We start from the raw sequence: 20,760 nt of genomic DNA on the forward strand, positions 1-20,760 counted from the left end.
TCCTGTCGAGTCTAATATTCTTGTCGTAACTTGGGTCCACCTGCTCCTTCCCATATTAGGACCTTTTTCTTTCCCTCCATCTCTTTCTTTCTCCTTTACTTTCGTTCAGATCCTTAGGGAGGAAAGAGTTATGTTTTTCCTCGCTCTCTCTCTCCTCAATCTCTCTCTCTCATCTCTCTCTCTCTCTCCTCTCTCTCTCTCTCTCTCTGTCTGTCTGTCTTCTGATTCATTAATTTTATGAAAAAAGAAAAGCACACATTTGTTGTAGTTTTGTAGATTGATGAAGGAAGTTTTCGTTTTTCTATAAAGTAATTGCTTTGACATGGACAACTTTTTGCTCTTAATTAGTAAAGGCTTCCAGAATAATTCATATTGATACATGCACATAGAAACACACACGCGTACACACCACACTCATACACACACACACACACACACACACACACACACACACACATATATATATATATATATATATATATATATATATATATAATATGTATGTTATATCAATTTATTTAATAATGTTTCGTGATGTACATATGGAAGGGTTAATTATATAGTAGAAACCCAAATATGTATATATATATTATAGATATATATATATATATATATATATATATATATATATATACCGCACGTTATGCACATATACATAAGTCCTCTCTTTCATATAACCATTTACATAATATTGCATAACCATAACAATGTTGCCACATAGTGCTCAAGTAATTTTTTTTTTGTTTGGGGGCGGGGCACGAGGGTTGAAATTTACCTGAGTTTTCGTCACGTATATTCTGACATTTTGTTTCTACCCACTGTATCTTTTTTCACCCACATTTTAGGCCATCATTTTTTTTTTTTTACCCCGAGTTATTTTTTATAAAGTCTTACATTGTTAAGTATTTTTTTTCTATGTTTATTTTAATTGACAGCGAGTTGGGACGTTGGCATTCTTCAGTTTGTCCGTTGTAAATGAAACGACAATTTATGCGACTGAAAATGAAGATGCTTTGCCACATGACATATGTTTGTCATTGAGAGAGAGAGAGAGAGAGAGAGAGAGAGAGAGAGAGAGAGAGAGAGATGTGAACCTGAACAGACAGACAGACTTATATATATAAAAAGGGAGGTGGAGGAGAACATGGACCAAATCAGTTATATGCGGCAGATTCTACTTTTAAGAGAGAGGAGAGAGAGAGAGAGACAGTCGAGAGAGAGAGAGAGAGAGAGAGAGAGAGAGAGAGAGAGAGAGAGAGAGAGGCCTGAGTAGTAAGATAAATTGATAATCTGCTTACATATAGTAATATGATAAATGCTTGAGAGAGAGAGAGAGAGAGAGAGAGAGAGAGAGAGAGAGATTCTCATCGCGTCCAACAGCATTCAAATGCTATACGTTCCATTTACTTTATGGTCCCTAGTAGTTCGGGACGAGATAATAATAATAATGGGAGGCATTGGTGATGTTCCAGGTCTCTCTCTCTCTCTCACTTTCTCTCTCTCACTCTCTCACCACTTCGACATACCCGCAGCCATATTCCAAAAGCGACACAATTATGTCACCTGGTGACAGTCGGATATGTCGCTTTCGTCGCTGTTGCTGCTTGTAGCGGACAGCCGTCTGTGTGTGTGTGTTGTGTGTTGTCGTCAGGCTGATTCAGACTGGCGAGGCTTCGTTGTATATTTTATATTTATATAGATATATAATTATATATATTTATATATATATATATATATATATACGTATATATAATATATATATATATCATATATATATATATATATATATATTTTTCTTATATATTTATATATATATACACTATATATATACTATATATAGATATATATATATATATATTTATGCATTATCTCATAAAATGGGATTTTTGTTCTCTCTCTCGCTCTCTCTCTCTCTCTCTATATAATATATAATATATTAATATATATATATTAAGATATATATATATATATATATTATATATATTATATTATATATATAATGTATATATATACACATGAATGTGTATATATATATATATATATATATGATATATATATATAGCTATATATATATAGTTATATATATATATATATATATATATATATATATATATATATACACATTCATGTGTATATATATACACTTATATATAGTATATATAGACTATATATGATATAGATAATATATATATATTAGAGAGAGGAGAGAGAAGAGGAGACGACGAGAGAGTGAGAGAGAGAGAGAGAGAGGAGAACAAAATCCATTTTATGAGGGTGGCATTTTTGGCATATTTTTGGCAGAGAGAGAGAGAGATTGAGACGAGAGAGAGAGAGAGAGAGAGAGAGAGAGAGAGAAGAACACATTTCATTAAGCGAGGATCAAACAGTAGATGACTAAATAGAGAGAGAATGAAGAGAGAGGAGGAGAGAGATAGAGACGAGAGAGAGAGAGAGAGATGCATGGAGGAGAGAGAGAAGAGAGACTTGACATTCCTAGTCTGTTGGTTTTTCTGTAAGGTGTTATGAGGTTTTTCTTTCCTGTCAGTCACAGTATGTGTCATAGATCTGAGGTGAATTATCTTCAGAGAGAGAGAGAAGAGAGAGAGAGAGAGAGAGAGAGAGAGAGAGAGAGAGGTTTCGCTTTTTCTTAGAAATGTTTACATTTCGAATATCACTCCTTTTTTTTTAACGCATGTATTGTTATTATCATTATATTCGAACCATTGTAGTAGAAATTCTCTCTCTCTCTCTCTCTCTATATATATATATATATAATATATATATATATATATATATATTATATATATAGATATATATATATATATATATATATACCAATAAACGTATACTACATTTCTTTGTATTGTCTAGTATATTTCTACATGACTGTAATATTCCCTGATAAGCGCGCAAGCGCGTGCACACACACACACACACCACACACACACACACACATTTACTCATGTGAATGCGCCCTAAACTCCGTATGTATACAAAGTCTCTCTCTCTTGTTAGCAGTTAAGTTTTGTACGGACGAGAAAAACGAGTGGGAGGAAAATGGACGATGACATCCTTTAAAGTTTGCGAGTGTGATATTTCTTGAAACGTTTATGGAGAGAGAGAGAGAGAGAGAGAGAGAGAGAGAAGAGAGAGAGAGAGAGAGAGAGAGAGAATGTGAAAATTTCCGTTGTCATTTTTATGTTGAAGAGGTAAAGACGCATATACGTAGTCACTTACATGTCAGTGTCTGTATTTGAGGTATATATATATATATATATATATATATATATATATATATATATATATATATATATATATATATATATATATCGAGCTACAATGGCCTCACGTGTCTGCTTAGATCTGTAGTTAACCTCAGCATAAATAGATAGAGAGAGAGAGAGAGAGAGAGAGAGAGAGACGAGAGAGAGAGAGAGATAGAAGATTGGACATACCTTGACTATAAGTTTTTATATAAGGTGTCATTTGGTTTTTCTTATTTGTGGCCTCTTGTGTCTGCTTAGATTTGTAGTTAACCTCAGCATAAAGAGAGAGAGAGAGAGAGAGAGAGAGAGAGAGAGAGAGAGAGAGAGAGAGAGAGAGAAACTTCCTTTGTTGACTACAGTAGCAGTAGCAGCAGGGGTTCCGTGGCGCGCAAGGACTGAAGACGCTGGTATGGTGTCAACGAGTGCAATATTTCACGCCTGAAGATTTACCGTGCTATTTCCAACTTCGCGAAAAAGTGCCAACAAGTTGGAAAAACGCCTCTCGTAACGCTGGGTGCATGTTTTGTCTGCGCGTCTCCGTCTGTCAGAATAGAGAAGAAGACTCGGGGTCGGACACATATTCTGCTCTCTCTCTCTCTCTCTCTCTCTCTCTCTCTCTCTCTCTCTCTTTCACACACACACACACACCACACACACATAGGCAGGATTGAGGTAGCAGTGATTACATGCTCTTTCACTTCTTCAGCATAGAAATGCAATTGGAAATATGTTCTCTCTCTCTCTCTCTCTCTCTCTCTCTCTCTCTCTCTCTCTCTCTCTCTCTCACACACACACACAGGATAGAAGTAGAATACTTTTCCATCTCAGCAGCATAGAAATAAAATTGGAAAAATGCATCCATCTCTCTCTCTCTCTCTCTCTCTCTCTCTCTCTCTCTCTCTCTCCTCAGGTAGACGGAAGATGGGTGTGGAAAGAGGGAGGGTAAAAGAGAGATACGTACTGTGAGCTATTACTTCGTTGGATATCTTGTGCCCAGACGGGCAGCATCGAGGATGTTTTCGAAAATGTGGAATTTCCACCTTATGTAAAACCTGGTCATTCCCTGTCATTGCATGCCATCGGGATTTATGACCTCCTTTTTAGTGCCCCTTCGACACACACCAGGAGAGAGAGAGAGAGAGAGAGAGAGAGAGAGAGAGAGAGAGAGAGAGAGAGAGAGAGAGAGAGAGAGAGAGTCTCACTGAGTATAGATGGGAAAAATAGTTGTCACTGTGTCTGTAACAAATACAGTTCTTTCATTTCCCGTTGTGTGGAAATGCTTGGATTGTATTAATAAAATTGTCAAAACTGGTTATGGAATGATTACTGCTTGTTATAACTGTGTCAGTCATTATACCCTTATATTTTAAAAGAGTAGTTCCCTATGGGCACTACAATGGCTACAGGAATGTAATCTCTACTGTTCCCCAGGGTAGCTTTCTTTCTTAATAGATGTCTTTGTCTGCGATATTATAACAGTACGTGTACTTATGTTAGCCTTTTTCTTTCACAGGTAAGGCTCTGTCGTTAGTGCTGGTAATTATTCTGACAACTAATCGACCACAAAAATGTAAGTTTTATTGTAGTTTCATTCATGACAAATTGCCGCTTTAGTAAGGTCAGTAAGTAAAGAATTTTTTATTTTGTTTTTTCTTTCTCTACTCTTTCGTCATATTAGAGTTGTATCCATCTTCCTGCTTTACTAAATAATTACGTAAATTATGAGTGATAAAAAGACTTTCTATGGCTTTGCTATCAGGTGCCTTCACCCATGTTATGGAAGAAGTCATTTACATTTGCCCTTATTTTGGTGGTGGGGCCAAGGATGAAACCTGAGAGAGAGAGAGAGAGAGAGAGAGAGAGAGAGAGAGAGAGAGAGAGAGAGAGAGAGAAAATAGGTAGTCCTATATGTAGTTCTAAATTTGAAGCAGACATAGAATCATAGAGAATTGGAAGCCGAAGTTTCAGTACAAATCAGTTCTGTAAACGTACGTGGCTTTAGCTGAGAGAGAGAGAGAGAGAGATTGGGCGGAAGAGAAAATGCTCCATCCTCTTCTTACCAAGTCAATCATGTGAAAAGAAGTCATCCCGGGTATTCGAGGCCGATTTCCTGGAGAGAGAGAGAGAGAGAGAGAGAGAGAGAGAGAGAGAGAGAGAGAGAGAGCCATTGTAGCTTGACGTATTGTAGCGTGATATGGATTGTGAAGCGTATAGAATGGAGAGGCGAACACTTCCCTTCTCCTCTCATAGAGGAAGAGAGAAATAGAGGGAAGAGGGGAAATAGAGGAGGGGATATTTTCCCCTCTCTCTCTCTTTGGAGGTGGAAGGAAAGTATGCCGAATATAGGAAAAGGGGAAAATTCTATTTCAAAGGACTTTCTTTTTTTTGTAGGGGAAATTGGAGAAAGTAAAGGGAAGTGCTTTTACAGTGAGGTTTCGTCTTTTTAGGGGATTGTGGGTATTGATCGCCTGGTATACGCAGAATAAGTGATTTACTTTTAAGTTGAAATATGATAAATCTTTTCTAAAGTCAATGATAACTTCATATTTAGAACTCTCATGCTCTCATGGAGAATTACACATTCTACTGTACTTCCCTCCATCAGTCCCATTTTAATATACAACGTCTTACATAATATAAACATAAAATCGTTCTGCAGAAACGCTCTGTACCTTGCAAGGCTCATGCATTATTAAGTGATTCAGATTTTCCCTTAGAGGATTATCCAGCAACATGGGATCATGTCACAGTGAATAGCATTCGATCTCTTTGCACCATGGGATCGTATCACAATTATCTCGGTAAACAGTATTCAGTCGCCTCCACTGAAGTCCCGTTAATAACGTCAATATCTTCATCACAACGTACCATCAGTTAATATGTTTAGGTCTTTGGACCGTTGGGTCATAATTGTAAACAGTTTCCTCTTCATCGCAGACTCATATAATAATTAATAGTTCTTGGTCTCTTCACCACAGAATTTCATCTATTGATAGTCTTTTTTTCATTTTAAATTTTGTAAGGGCCGAATAAAAGTACCAACTCAGTTAAAAGATGTCATTAAATTTATTTCGGTGTCAATAACCTAGATGTTGTGACGCCAGTTTTCATAGACACAATCAATCATTCAATATAAAAGAAGTCAGTGTTTTCACCACAAGATGGATATAGTTAATAGAATCAGTCTTTTTTAACATTGAATCATATGGTAGATAGTAAAAAGAAGTCAGTGTTTTCACACAAGATGGATATAGTTAATAGAATCAGTCTCTTTTTAACATTGAATCATATGGTAGATAGAATTCGGTTTCTTCCCCCGAAAATCATACAGCAAGTATACTATCTGATCTCTTCGCAACAGGATCACGTGGTAAATAGAATTCGAGCTCTTCACCAAGAGATCATATATAGCAAATAAAATTTGATCTATTAACCACAGGGTCATATGGTCACATAGTAAATAGAATTCGAGCTCTTCACCACGAGATCACATATAGCAAGTAAAATTTGATCTATTTACCACAGGGTCCTATTATAGTCAAATAGTAAATAGAATTCGAGCTCTTCACCAGGAGATCATGTATAGCTAATAAAATTCGATCTATTTACCACAGGGTCATATAGTTAACATAATTCTGTTTCTTTGCATTACGATCATATCATAGTCAATAGAATTCGGAGTTTTCAACGCAGAATCATATGGTAAAAGAATTCGGTCTCTCCGCCATAAGACCACACACTGAACAGAACTCGGTCTGTTCACAGCAGGATCTATATAGTAAACGGAATTCAGTCTTTTTTTATCATAACATCAAAGCAATAAGTGTCACAGATACTCTTAACCAAAAACCTTTGGAATCGCTACCAGGACAATTCAAATCCTTCGTCAGGTTCAAGCATATATTACTTTTCCAAAAATTTAAGGACGTCCACGTATTATCCACAATTACTTCCTTTCTACACAAATCCCAGTTTGTTTTTTATTTATTACTATTATCATTATTTTTTACTTCGTTCTATTTCAACAGTTCCCTTGGCTACTGTAACAACAAGCGATATTTTCCGTGCTGCTTCTAAACCATCGATTTATTGAACTATTTCCTGAAGGGAACTTCTTGCAATAAGTCCTAAGGGAAATTTTGCTTCACAGTTGAGAGTCGTGAGGGAATAGCTCTTCCAACGAATGGGTATTTTGTAATGGCTCCAGTGTGGGAAATCTGATCTGCAGAAATATTTTCTACAGAAAATGGACATTTCTTATTCCTAAAATAAGGGTTTTGTAAATTACCAATAAGATTTGTGTTTCTTCTAAATGTAATGTTATTTATTCTAATGGAGTGTATAAATATATATATATATCTGTGTGTGTGAAGGTATGAAATATATATATATATATATATATATATATATATATATATAATATATATATATATATATATATATATATATATAATATATATATCATATATATATATATATATACATATATATATATATATGTATATATATATATATATATATATATATAGATATATATATACATATATGTATATATATAAACATCTATATACATACATACACATACACACATACCTACATACATAACATACAGTTGCCAATGTTGCTGGCAAGAAAAATCGAAACCAAGACAGCAGGTCAGTCAAGGGTAAAAGCATTCGGCAACGATGACCTTCCGAGAAATCGAGACTGATTTGTGTATTTCGTGTTCCCTGCTGTCATTATACATATGGAGGCCATTTATTTTGTCATGATTTTTCTTTTTTTCATTTTTTTTATTTTGATTTTTTTAGTTCTTTTCACATCGCTCTATTGCGAACACAAACACACCTGATGGATCTGCGTGAGGTCGTAATTAACTGTTTCTTTACGAAGCTTCCCCATTCTCTCTCTCTCTCTCTCTCTCTCTCTCTCTCTCTCTCTCTCTCTCTCTCTGGGAAAGACTACAATCCTTAAAATTATATAGTCTAGAAAGGAGAAGAGAATGCTACATGATAATTCAGGCATGGAAACAGATAGAAGGAATAGCCGAAAACATCATGGAGCTAAAAATATCAGAAAGAGCAAGCAGAGATAGATTAATAGTGCCCAAAACTATACCAGGAAAAATAAGGAAAGCACACAGGACATTAATCCACTACGCACCAGCATCGATAATGCAGCGTCTATTCAATGCGTTGCCAGCTCATCTGAGGAATATATCAGGAGTGAGCGTAGATGTGTTTTAAGAATAAACTTGACAAATATCTAAGCTGCATCCCAGACCATCCAAGATGGAAGATGCAAAATATACCGGAAGATGTGCTAGCAACTCTCTGGTAGACATTAGAGGTGCCTCACACTGAGGACCTGGGGTAACCCGAACAAGATGGTAAGGTCTCTCTCTCTCTCTGCTCTCTCTCTCTCTCTCTCTCTATCTCTCTCACACACACACACACCACACACACACACACACACACACCTATCAACCAGCTATGTAGCATCGCATTTGCATAGTATTTTTGCAACAAAGAATGGGGCACACGAACACAGACACACCTGACACCTGTGTAAAGGTCGCACGTCTACCTGTGTGTGTGCGTGCGTGCATGCCGAAGCAGTCAGCCCCCAGTGACAAATTAAAAGCACGTGACCGCACGGCTAAACAAGCGAACAACTAGGCTATTATAGGGTCAGGGTTACGTTGCTATTATTATCTGGTTGAACGAAAAATAATCGCTTGTGTGTGGTGTGTGTGTGTGTGTGTGTGTGTGTGTGTGTTTGTTTGTTTGTTTGTGTGTATGCGAGGGAATTTGTTTATGTAGCTCGTGTTTTTTTTATTTATTTTTTGTGAAAATCATTCGTATCGAGAAAATGTTTTGGAATTTTTTTGTGGATATATTTTGATGTTTTTTTAAAATGTAAAATCCTTTATATCGTAAAAATACTATGACTTTATGTAGCGAAAAAGTATGGAATTTATTATGGAGTTATTTGCATGGCGTAAATGTTATGAATTTTGTTATTGCTGTTTTTTTTTTTTTATTGAAAAATCCTGTAGCTGGCAAAATTAGAATGGCTTTAATGTCGTGAACAAAGGTCTTGCCCATTTTTTATGTATTTTTTTAATGAAAATCCCATATATCGAAAAAAAATAGAATACCTGTGTATCATAAAAGAGGTTATGGATTTATTTTTTATTAATATTTTTTTTCAACAAATCTTTTTTTATTGCGAAATTGTTATGGCATTCATTACGGATTTATTTTTCGGTATTTTATGGAATTTTCAGTTTGGGTCGTAAAAATAGACAACGACATTTTTTTATGGAAATCCTTTGTATTGTGAAAATGTATTGAAATTTTTTATGAATATTTTTCTAGCTTTTTGAGTGGAAATTTTTGTATCGTGAAAATAGCTAATGATTATTTTTTCATGGAAATAATTTGTATCATGGAAATATGAATTTGTAACGGATTTATTTTTCGTTTTTTTTAATGAAAATGCTTTATTTTGATTATTTTATTTTTGAAATGAGCTACATCTCTTATAAATAGCTAATGACTATTTTTATTATGGAAATTCCCATCAAAGCGCCGTGTTACATCCTTTTTCTCATATAAATATGTTGTTCAGGCTTTTCTCTTAACGTTCTGAGGCATCTGCTTTATTATGAGAGAGAGAGAGAGAGAGAGAGAGAGAGAGAGAGAGATGGGGGTTGAAGTGGGCTGTAGAATAAGAAATTATATTTGTGGCCATCCCCAGCCACCCAGTAGCTTTGTAGACTAAGGAATCTCTTTGTATTGAAACATGTTTATGATTTTAAAAGGGTGTTTTTGCTCTTTGGTGAAAGATTGGAATATGAATTTGATTATCTAAACTATTTTTACAGTTTTATAAGTATTAACAGCTTGCTATACGTGGGTGGCACCCGTTAATGTGTTAATTGAAAGCATTTGTTTTACTAATTTCCGGACATTTTTTTTTTTACCAAGCTTCAGCTGATAGTTTTTTTGGTTCTCTTTCACCTTCACTCAAATTTATTTTGTACCTTTGTTTCTACCCCCCCTTCTCCCCCCCACCCCCCACCCGAAGGAAATAAGTAACAGTTGCTGTAACTTCTGTCGCTGTAGTTCCCGCTGTTATTTCCGCTGTTGCAGACGAAGTTGATAATAATTCTTTGGTGTACTGAAATGAAATTTTTGGAAATTAGGAAGAATACAGAACGTGAATCAAAATTCTCTACTCTGATTTCCGCTGTTGCAGACGAGAGGTTGATCATAATTTACTGAAGTACGGAAATTGAGTTTGATAAAATCACACATTTCTGGGAGATGATCATGATGATAATGATTAGAATACAGCATTTAGCACATTATTACAAAACTTGATAATAATGTAAATCTCCTCTTGCTGTTACGAACTTTGTTAGTATTACATACAGAGAGAGCGCTGGAAACTGTATCAATGTATTAATTGTTAAAATTGACACTATACCGGAACTGATGTCAGGATGTCATTGAAAGGACTTGCCCTTCGATAATCAGTCATGTGATGAGTAATTGCTTCCGTTATTTGAAATAATTAATTCCTGGTAACGTTGTTGTATTTATATCCAGTCTCGTTTATAGCCAGAGAGAGAGGGAGAGAGAGGGAGGGAGAGTTAACAAACAGTGTAGGGTATTTGTAACTAAATGAAAGTGATTGAAATTGTGTCTCACAGAGAGAGAGAGAGAGAGAGAGAGAGAGAGAGAGAGAGAGAGAGAGAGAAGAGATTGTTAACAAACAGTTTAGGGTATCTGTAACTAAATGAAAGTTATTGAAATTGTGTCTCAGAGAGAGAGAGAGAGAGAGAGAGAGAAGAGAGAGAGAGAGAGAAGAGATTTTTAACAAACATTATAGGGTATTTGTAACTAAATGAAAGCTATTGAAATAGTGTCTCAGAGAGAGAGAGAGAGAGAGAGAGAGAGAGAGAGAGAGGGGGGAGGGGGCGCCAAGGATTGACAGTTCAATATTAGCCTCCTTCAGAATTACGTCCAATCTTTTCTACTTTCCTTTTCTTTGTTTACTGCTCGTCTCCCATTCGCTTTACAATGAATAAATGATAGATAACCACGATAGAGAGAGAGGAGAGAGAGAGAGAGAGAGAGAGAGAGAGAGAGATGTTGTTGGAGTCGACAGTATAATTGCATCATACTTGTAACTAAATAAGTTAATGTAAAACGATGTTTTTTTAACGCTTAGACAGAGAGAGAGAGAGAGAGAGAGAGAGAAGAGAGAGAGATGGGGGCGGGGGGACCGGTTGTGTTAGGATGTTGGGTGGGAGTGGACTAGATAATTGTAGCACGCTCGTAACTAAATAAGGTAATATAAAACGATGTCATACAACGCTAAGAGAGAGAGAGAGAGAGAGAGAGAGAGAGAGAGAGAGAGAGAGAGAGAGAGAGAGAGAGGCTTGGATGCCAGTGGAGGGTTATAATTTCAGAATACTCTAGCATGAATAAGGTAACATTAAACGACGTCTTTTAACGCCGAGATGAGAGAGAGAGAGAGAGAGAAGAGAGGGAGGGAGGGGAGGGGAGGGGGGGGGGAAGGGTGTCGGGTGTTTGTAGGCGCGAAGGAGCGAAATAGAGAGATGATATATGGATGTTGTCACACGGGCTAGCGGCGCCGGCAGTGATGTGGGGAAGATACTGAACTATCCAATAAAGATAAAAGGCCGGGGGTGTACGCGTCGCCGCTGTGGATTTCCCATCTTTCATGCAGATTATCCGAAGATGGATGAGGAGAGAGAGAGAGAGAGAGAGAGAGAGAGAGGAAAAAAAGTTCAACTTTCCTAGTCACCTATATATTTTTAGAGGGGAGAATATATACATTCTTTTTTTAAAATATGCATCCACCTTTATTCGTTCTCTGTATTTCTTGAAGATGGATGATGGGAAGAGAGAGAGAGACAGAGAGAGATAGATAGAGAGAGAGACAGTAAAGATAAAAAAAAGAAGGTTCAACTTTCCTAATCACCTTTATATTTTTAGAAGGAAGAATATATACATTCTTTTTTTATGTATACATCCACCTTTATTCGTTCTCTGTATTTCTTCAAGGTTTGTTTATTTTCTTTTTTTCCTTCCTTCCTTTCTTTCTTAGTGACCCACTTTCTCAAGGCCTTGCTGAATACTGGGATAAATTCTTGTTGGATTTTTATTATATATAATATCTATCTATCTGTTATATATATGTGTGTTTGTGTTTGTGTGTGTGTATATATACTTCATGTAGATGTTATTTTCATGCGGCTCAGTTTATTTAGAATTATGACGTTTAACCTCTCTCTCTCTCTCTCTCTCTCTCTCTCTCTCTCTCTCTGATAAAACCAATCATGAATTGAAATTATGTATTAATTTGTATGACTTTCTGTTCTTCATAGTCATTGTATTCTCTATTATTTTGCTTTATATTTGTTTTCCATTATTTTTAATAGGATTATTAACCTATTGACATCTATTAACATGTCCTTATGAATACGTTTATTGATGCCACTGCTTTCATAAATAATCTTTTTTTATGTAGTTACTTCAGCCTTACCGTGAAACGTCTCCCTGTTTTCATTAAACAGATGAAGGCTGTAGATTGCCTTCGAAAGCATTATAGCCCCCCTCGCCCCCCAATGTTTTCTGAGAAGAATAAATTTAGAAAAAAAGACAGCGGACAAAATATTGGGCTTTTACGCTGATTGAATTTATTCAGTGCAACAAAAATCGACGATGAGTAATACTGGTCGTATTTTTTTTCAAATCTGGATTTATAAACATAATTAAGCTATTTTTTTAGTTGTGAGTAATGGGTTAACGCAGAACACCTCGTATTAATTTCAGCAAGTCTCTCTCTCTCTCTCTCTCTCTCTCTCTCTCTCTCTCTCTCTCTCTCTCTCCTCTCAGTTATTATTTCTTATTTGTGAGTCCCGCGTGAACACAAAAACCTTCGTTTATTCTCTCTCTCTCTCTCTCTCTCTCTCTCTCTCTCTCTCTCATAGCTCGAAATTCGAGGTTGTATCTTGAATAACGACTTTGTTTCGTGGCGTAAATGGTCATTGTTACTCTGATTCACGAACGGCGTAGCATTATTATTTACCTTCATCTCCAGTCATTGTGTCATGATGAATTTTAAGTTGTCTTCACTTGTTTGCTAAGTCTTCTTTGCGGTCATTTACTTCTCTTGTCAGTTTGCTTTGGCTCTGTAAATACGATCTCCGGACAGATGAGACATTAGACTGCATTAAGGGATTTGACAATGAATTTATACAAATGTTTCTTGGGAACCTCCATATTTATAAATATCTTACGTGACGATCGATTTGGAAATTGGGCTCATGGATGTCGTTTGTGAGATTTTATCTGGTTAATTTTATTTCTTGGTCTTTTTATGATCATATGTAAATGAATGAAGGCTTTGGATATCTTATGATGACTTTTATGTGTCATGATTTTTTGGCTGATTTAGGTATGTTAAGATAATTATATTCACATTTATATATATTATGTGTGTGTGTGTATGTATGTATGTATGTATGTAGGTAGGTATATATACACATATATGCGTACATACATACATATACAGTACACACACATACATACGTATGAATAGGTATAAATATATGTTTGTGTTTGTTTATGTTTGTATGTATGTGTGTGTCTGTGTATGAGTATCATTCTAGTGACTTCACCGTATGAAAGCTTGGCTCTCTATCTCTCTCTCTCTCTCTTGTATCAGTTTTCTATTACTTCCATCACACCTTGTATGTATATCATTGCAATCTCCACACCTTGGCGTTATTAGAAGCGACCCAGCTGAAGAAAGTCCATTGCGTCCACTGTCGGTTGATACCCGATACGAGTCGGATAACCCGAGAGAGAGAGAGAGAGAGAGAGAGAGAGAGAGAGAGAGAGAGAGAGAGAGAGAGATTTGATTTCACGAGTCGAAGGTGATGAATAATCCGTGATTGTAGAAGTTATCTCTCTCTCTCTCTCTTAGTTAGGTTTCAGAGTTTACAAAAGATTCGCGTTTGTTTGATGGATTATGCGCGAGCGCACCAACGCTCTCCCGATCTCTCTCTCTCTCTCTCTCTCCGTCCTTTCCCATCCCATCTCCTCAGTCTCTCTCTCTCTCTCTCTCTCTCTCTCTCTTTTATTATTATTATTATTATAAACTCAATATACGTTAATTTAACAAGAAAAAAATGGCAAATATTTTTAACTTCGAACTTGATCGTAAACTTAAAGGGAACGCCTCTCTCTCCTCTCTCTCATTCATCCTCATCTCTCTCTCTCCTCTCTACTCTCCCCATGCAAATCGTTTTCCCCATAAATATTTTATATATTATATATTATAATTATATATTAGATATTATAATATATATTATATAATGTATGATTTTAATTGCTCTCGATAGTTACTACACAATTCTCTCCAGCAGCTCCATTGACCTTTCTTGCCACAAACACCACACACACACACCACACACACACAAACACACACACACAACCCAAACCACACCTATCATCACTAAAACAGTGATTGAACCTCTTGTGCAGAAATCAGCCAACATCATCGTCGGCATCATATTCCTATACCGCAAACTGCCGTGATCGGGAGGAGTTAGTTCGCCCCTCCCTCCAGACACACTGCGCCACTTACCTGGAAGCCTTTTTAAAGTTTCATAATGCAAATTGTACATGAACAAGTTACCCCGTTGATTGGTGGAATAACGTTAAGTATAAAGAGTTGAAAAAATGGGTTCGACCCTACTGACTAGATGTTTTAGCCTAAATTAAATTTTTTTTTTAAGGGAAGGACCGTATTTTGATGTCTACATTGTTTTTGAATCAGACATCTTGTTTTGGTCAGTTGAACAGTTTATTTAAAATAGAAAATAGAATAATAAGAAATTGTAATAATAACGGAACTTTCCTAAATTGTTAATATATTATTTATGATATATATAGTATATATAGATATATATATATATATATATTAATATATATATAGATGAATAATATTATATATATCTATGATTATATATATATCTATATATATATATATAATATATAATATCTAGTTATTATAGAATTAGTATGGAATATTAATATATAATATATATAGATATAGATATATATATAGATATATGAATAGTATATATATAGATATATATAAGATAGATTATATATAGAGATATATTAGATATATATAGATATAATATATATGATATATATAATATATATATATAGCATAAGATATATTATATATATATATATATAAAGGCCATAACAGGCAGGGGTCCACAAACAAAACCATCAAATAAAGCCAAAGTTTATATATACTTCTCCCTGGAATCCGTATATATATTATTATTATATATATATATATAATGATATATATATATAATATGATATATTATAACATATATTAATAGTATATATATAGAATTATGCAAGTAATTTCATTTGCCATTTGATGAAAAAATGGACCATGCAGTGTAAATAAACACCTCGTTTTGGCTAATGACGTAAACCCCTAGACTGGAAACGGCATTGTAGCCAACTGGAAATGAGAAAGGCGAGAATAAATGGCCTTTTACAACTGCTGGTGAAGGAGATTTTCCTTCGTATTGTGAACCATCAACCCTTCCTCTGGCAAAGAGGTCAGGGGAGGAGACGAGGAGTAGGAGTAGGAGGAAGAGAAGTAGAATGAAGTGGAGAAGTAGAAATACAAGGAGGAGGTGGAGGAGTAGAATGAGGAGGAGAAGTAGAAATAGGAGTAGGTGCAGGTGGAGGAATAGGAGAAGGGGAGAGGAAGGAAGAGGTTGTGGAGGAGGAATAGGAGGTGGAGGAGTAGAATGAGGAAGGGAAGTAGAATTAGGAGGAGGAGATGGTGGAATAGAATGAGGGTAAGAAATAGATATAGGAGGAGGAGGAGTAAAATGAGGAGAAGTAGAAATAGGAGGAGGAAGTGGAGGAGTAGAATGAGGAGAAGTAGAAATAGGAGAAGGAGGAGGGGGAGGAGGAGGAGGAGGTAGGGCAGTAGAATAAGGAGGATAAGTAAAAATAGAATGAGGAGGAGGTGGAGGAGTAGAATGAGAAGTAGAAATAGGAGGAGGAGGAGGAGGAGGAGGAGGAGAAGAAGTAGAAATAGGAGGAGGTGGAGGAGTAGAATGACGCGGAGAAGTAGAAATAGCAGGAGATGGACGAATAGGGGAAAGGGGAGGAGGAGGATGGTATAGAAAAGGAGGAAGAGGTGGAAGAGTAGAATGAGGAGGATAAGTAGAAATAGGAGTAGGTGGAGGAATAGAAGGGGGAGGGGGAGGATGATGAGAAAAGGTGGAGGAGGAGGTTCTGTATTAAAGGAGGAGAAGTAGGAGGAGGATGAGAAGCAGTAGTAGGAGTAGGAGGAGAAGTACATGTAGGAGTAGTAGGAGGAGGGGGAGGGGGAGAAGGAAGGAGGCAGGAGAGGAGGATGGAGGGGAGGGATCCACCACCCGAGCCGAGGAAAAAGGGAAGGCCTCCTTTGGATGCTACGCTTCTGTGGCGTGACGGGTATGAGATAAATCTCAGTTGGAGTCTGGGGTTCAAGCACGCAACTTTTGCCGCACGTCCGCCGCATATTAAAACAGAGCGCACATAGTGTAACACCTTGGCCAGCGGCCGTTAGCCGGGGGATATATACCGTCGCACACTTACCCAGCGCATTCTCACTTTTAGTGTCAGCCGTAAACACGCGTTTTCTCCTCCTCCTACTCCTACTCCTTCTTCTTCTTGTTCTTCTTCTCTTTCTTTATTGTTCTTCTTGCCTACTCCTGCGCCTCCATTTTTTTTTCCTTCCTCTTTCTGTTTCTTTTTTCTTTTCACAGCTTCCTTTTCTTTCCTTTTTCACATCATCATCATCATACTCGTGGTAGGTTGTGTTTGTGTTTTTTTTTTTTTTTTTTGAGCTGGCGAGTTTTAGGCTTGGTTCCTGTTTCGTTATTGTTATTCTTGTTATTCCCTTTTTGCCCTTCCCGTGTCGAGATTGTGGGCTAGTTTAGGTTTTTTGTTATTCCCTTGTTTCTTTCTTCGTTTTCTTCTTCCTTGTTTTCGGGGGTGAGACAGATAGAGGGCAGGGTAGGGAATCACCATGTCCATGTTATTCCCTTTCATTCTTCTTCTTCTTCTTCTTCTTATTCTTTCTTTCGTTCTTCTTCTTCTTCTTCTTTTTGTTTTTCTTTTTTGCTTTTTCTGTTGTTATTCACTTTTCTTTCTCCTTATTGGATGGTGGCGAGACCGCCTGCCTCCTCGTTGTTTTTATTCACTGTTCTCCCCCCCCCCCCCCCTGCCAGCCCTCCCCCCTTTTTTAAGGAAAGAAAAGGGTCCCCTTTTTAGGGAGGAGGCAAAATTGGAAGTTTATTTTTTGGTCATTTCGGTCTATTTTCAATCATGCCTTGATTAGCAGGTGGTGAAATAGAACATACTTGTTATTCCCTTTTTAGGGATCTTGTGATCCCCATTTTAAGAATTTTGTTAGTGCCCTTTTTAAGGAGCTTGTTATTCCTTTTTCAGGGTTCTTATTCTCTTTATAGGGATCTTGTTATCCCATTTTAGGGATTTATCTCCTTTTTAGGGATTTTGTTAGTTTTTTTTTATTTTAGGGATCTTGTTATATATTTCCTTTTCAGGGTTCTTATTCTGTTTATAGGGGTCTTGTTATCCCCATTTTAGGGATTTGTTATATCCTTTTCAGTGATTTTGTTAGTTTTAGGGATCTTGTTATTCCCTTTTAAGAGTTCATGTTATCACATTTTATGGATTTTGTTATCCCCTCTTTTTAGGGATCTTGATTTTATCTTTTAAAGGTTCTTGATATCCAATTTTATGGATCCTATTATCCCCCGTTTTAGGAATCTTGTTTTTCCCTTTTTGAGGAACTTGTTGATCCCTTTTTCTGGACCTTGGTTTTCTCCTTTTTAGGGACCTCGTTATCCCCTTTTTTCGTGGACCTTGTTTTCACCTTTTTAGGGATCTTGTTTAACCCTTTTTGGGATCCTGTAATTTCATTTTTAGGGCTTTATCCCTTTTTGGGATCCTGTAATTTCATTTTTAGGGCTTTATTCCCTTTATAGGGATTGGATTATCCGCATTCTAGTGATCTTGTTGCTCGTTTTTGGACGATCTTGTTACTTTATGACGGGGGATAGCTTCATCTCCTTTTTTAGGGATCTTGTCATCTCCTGTTTTAGGGATCTTGTTATCCCCTTTTTAGGGATGTTGGGGGGGATGGGCAGGGAGATAGCTGCTTTTTCTTTTAGCATCAAAGGAGGACCGTTACAAACATCCCCTTTGTGGTGTGTGTGTGTGTGTGTGTGTTCATCAGGATGACTGAACACGCGGTCCCTCTTCGTGTCGAGTTCATTGGTTGTGGGATTTGGTTTGGATGGGGGTGGGGAAGGTGGGGAGGAGTTGGGGGTTAGGGATTAGAGGATGTGGGTGGGGAGGGCAGGATTGACCTCCATTTGCTTGATAATGCGCTGGTTGTTCGGACTTCATAAGGGATAATAATGTTGATGTTGGCCGTCGCTCTCTCTTGCTCTTTGCAAAAGTAGTGTTCATTGTGGCCGCTTCTAAGTGGCTGTTTAGTAATGAACTTGTTCTTTTTTATTGCCTTCGGTTTAGTGTTCGTTCGCCCGATGAGTGGAGAGACTGTAGTAAACTCGAGTTCTCTAAAAAAGAAAATGCGATGATGATCCTAGCTTTATGGTTCTCTCTGAGTGGGTGATCGTGTGCGCATGCGTCGTTGCTACTCTGTCTTGTGTGATTGAATCTGGTGATATCTGCTTTTGTTTTTATTTTCACTTTTTTTTTTTATGAGATGTGAATTTTTCGTTTTATGCCATTGATTGTACGCTGACTTCTCTACAATTGAGAGTACACCAAATGTATCCTTTTCTACAATTACAAGTACACTGAACGTATACATTTCTACACATATTACATTATTGTTCCTTGCAATTGAGAGTGCATTGAACTTATCCTTCTCTACAGTTGCAATTACACTGAACTTATTCCTTCCTACAATTTATAAAATACGCTGAACTATGTCTTTTCTGCAATTGAAAATGCACTGAACTTTGATTTCTGCAATTGAAAATACTCTGAACTTTGAAATTATGCAATTGAAAATACACAGACTTTGAAATTATGCAATTGAAAATACACAGAACTTTGGCTGTTCTGCAATTGAAAATACACTGAACTTTGAATTTCTGCAGTTGAAAATACACAACTTTGGCAGTTCTGCAATTGAAGGTACAATAAAAGGATCCTTTTTGAAAGTTGAAAGTACACAACTTATCCCTTTCTACAATTGAAATTACACTGAATCATTCTCTCTCTCTCTCTCTCTCTCTCTCTCTCTCTCTCTCTCTCTTCTCTCTCTCTCTCACGCACGCTCAAGCCATCATCATTCCCTTTATAGAAGAGGATGTAATGAAATTGTCATAAATTCAGCCCCCAAATCTCGTGGCCCGAAATTCCTTTTGATTTATATCCAGGGTTTCATTCCGGTCCGTTGTATATGTGGATTTCTCTCTCTCTCTCTCTCTCTCTCTCTCTCTCTCTCTCTCTTTTATTCGTTTTTATCTTTTTATTGGATTTGGGTTCGCGTTCGCTGTGGTTCTATAATTTCCGCGGTCACATGTACGAACATACATGAATACATACACACATATATATATACATACTACATACATACATACATATACATTTATGTATATATATGTGTGTGTGGGTTTGTTGATAATGTCAATCACACGAATTGGATTTTGACATACTCCCTCTCTCCTCTCTCTCTCTCTCTCTCTCTCTCTCTCTCTCTCTCTCTATCTCTCTCTCTCTCTCCCTTCCGTACTCTCCTCTCTCTCTCTCTCTCTCTCTCTCTCTCGTACGCCAAGTCGTTTATCGGCATCAGCTGACGCAGATGTATGCAAAAATTAAGGTGCGGGCTTTTCATAGCTGATCCCCTAAGTTCTCCCCCACCCCTCCCCCTTACCTCCCCCACCCATCCCCTCCCCTCCTCTCCCCCTCCCCACCTCCTCCCCCGTATCCCCTTTCGCATCGAAAGGTTCGACAGATGTCGAAAGAAATTATGCATATCAGAATCGTTCCAGGTGTCGATTCAGGGAGATGGGCGGATCTCGAAGCTTAAGCTTTAAGAAATTTAAAAAAAAAAAAAAAAAAAAAAAAAAGCTCAAGCTTAAGCGGTTTTGAATGGTAAATAATACATTCGAGCGTTTATCCGCTGCTTCGTATATGTTTAGTGGCCATGATAGGTGGTGTGGGGGAGGGAGGGGGTTGGGGGGGGTTGCCCCATGGAGTGGTGGAGGAGATGCGGGGGTTGGGTGAGGTATAGACTACTACTGTGTGGAGGAGTGGATGCTAATGTAAGGAGTGAGAAACCGGGTTGAGGGAAAACA

The 20,760-nt window shown here is 37.0% G+C and overlaps 2 protein-coding genes across 2 annotated transcripts in view; one reads left to right on the forward strand and one right to left on the reverse strand.

Annotated features, from left to right (window-relative positions):
* Positions 1 to 20,760, forward strand: part of LOC135196701 (uncharacterized) — a 750,202-nt gene that overhangs the window by 37,032 nt on the left and 692,410 nt on the right. The gene's annotated exons all lie outside the window — the stretch shown is intronic.
* LOC135196700 (uncharacterized) overlaps positions 16,175 to 20,760 on the reverse strand; it is an 82,290-nt gene continuing 77,704 nt past the window's right edge. Inside the window, exon 4 of the mRNA XM_064223532.1 lies at positions 16,175 to 16,838. Within this exon, the coding sequence (XP_064079602.1) occupies positions 16,175 to 16,838 (664 nt within the window). The remainder of the gene's footprint in view (positions 16,839 to 20,760) is intronic.

The sequence above is a fragment of the Macrobrachium nipponense genome, chromosome 18 (assembly GCF_015104395.2).
Source record: "Macrobrachium nipponense isolate FS-2020 chromosome 18, ASM1510439v2, whole genome shotgun sequence".
NCBI classification, from domain to species: domain Eukaryota; kingdom Metazoa; phylum Arthropoda; class Malacostraca; order Decapoda; family Palaemonidae; genus Macrobrachium; species Macrobrachium nipponense.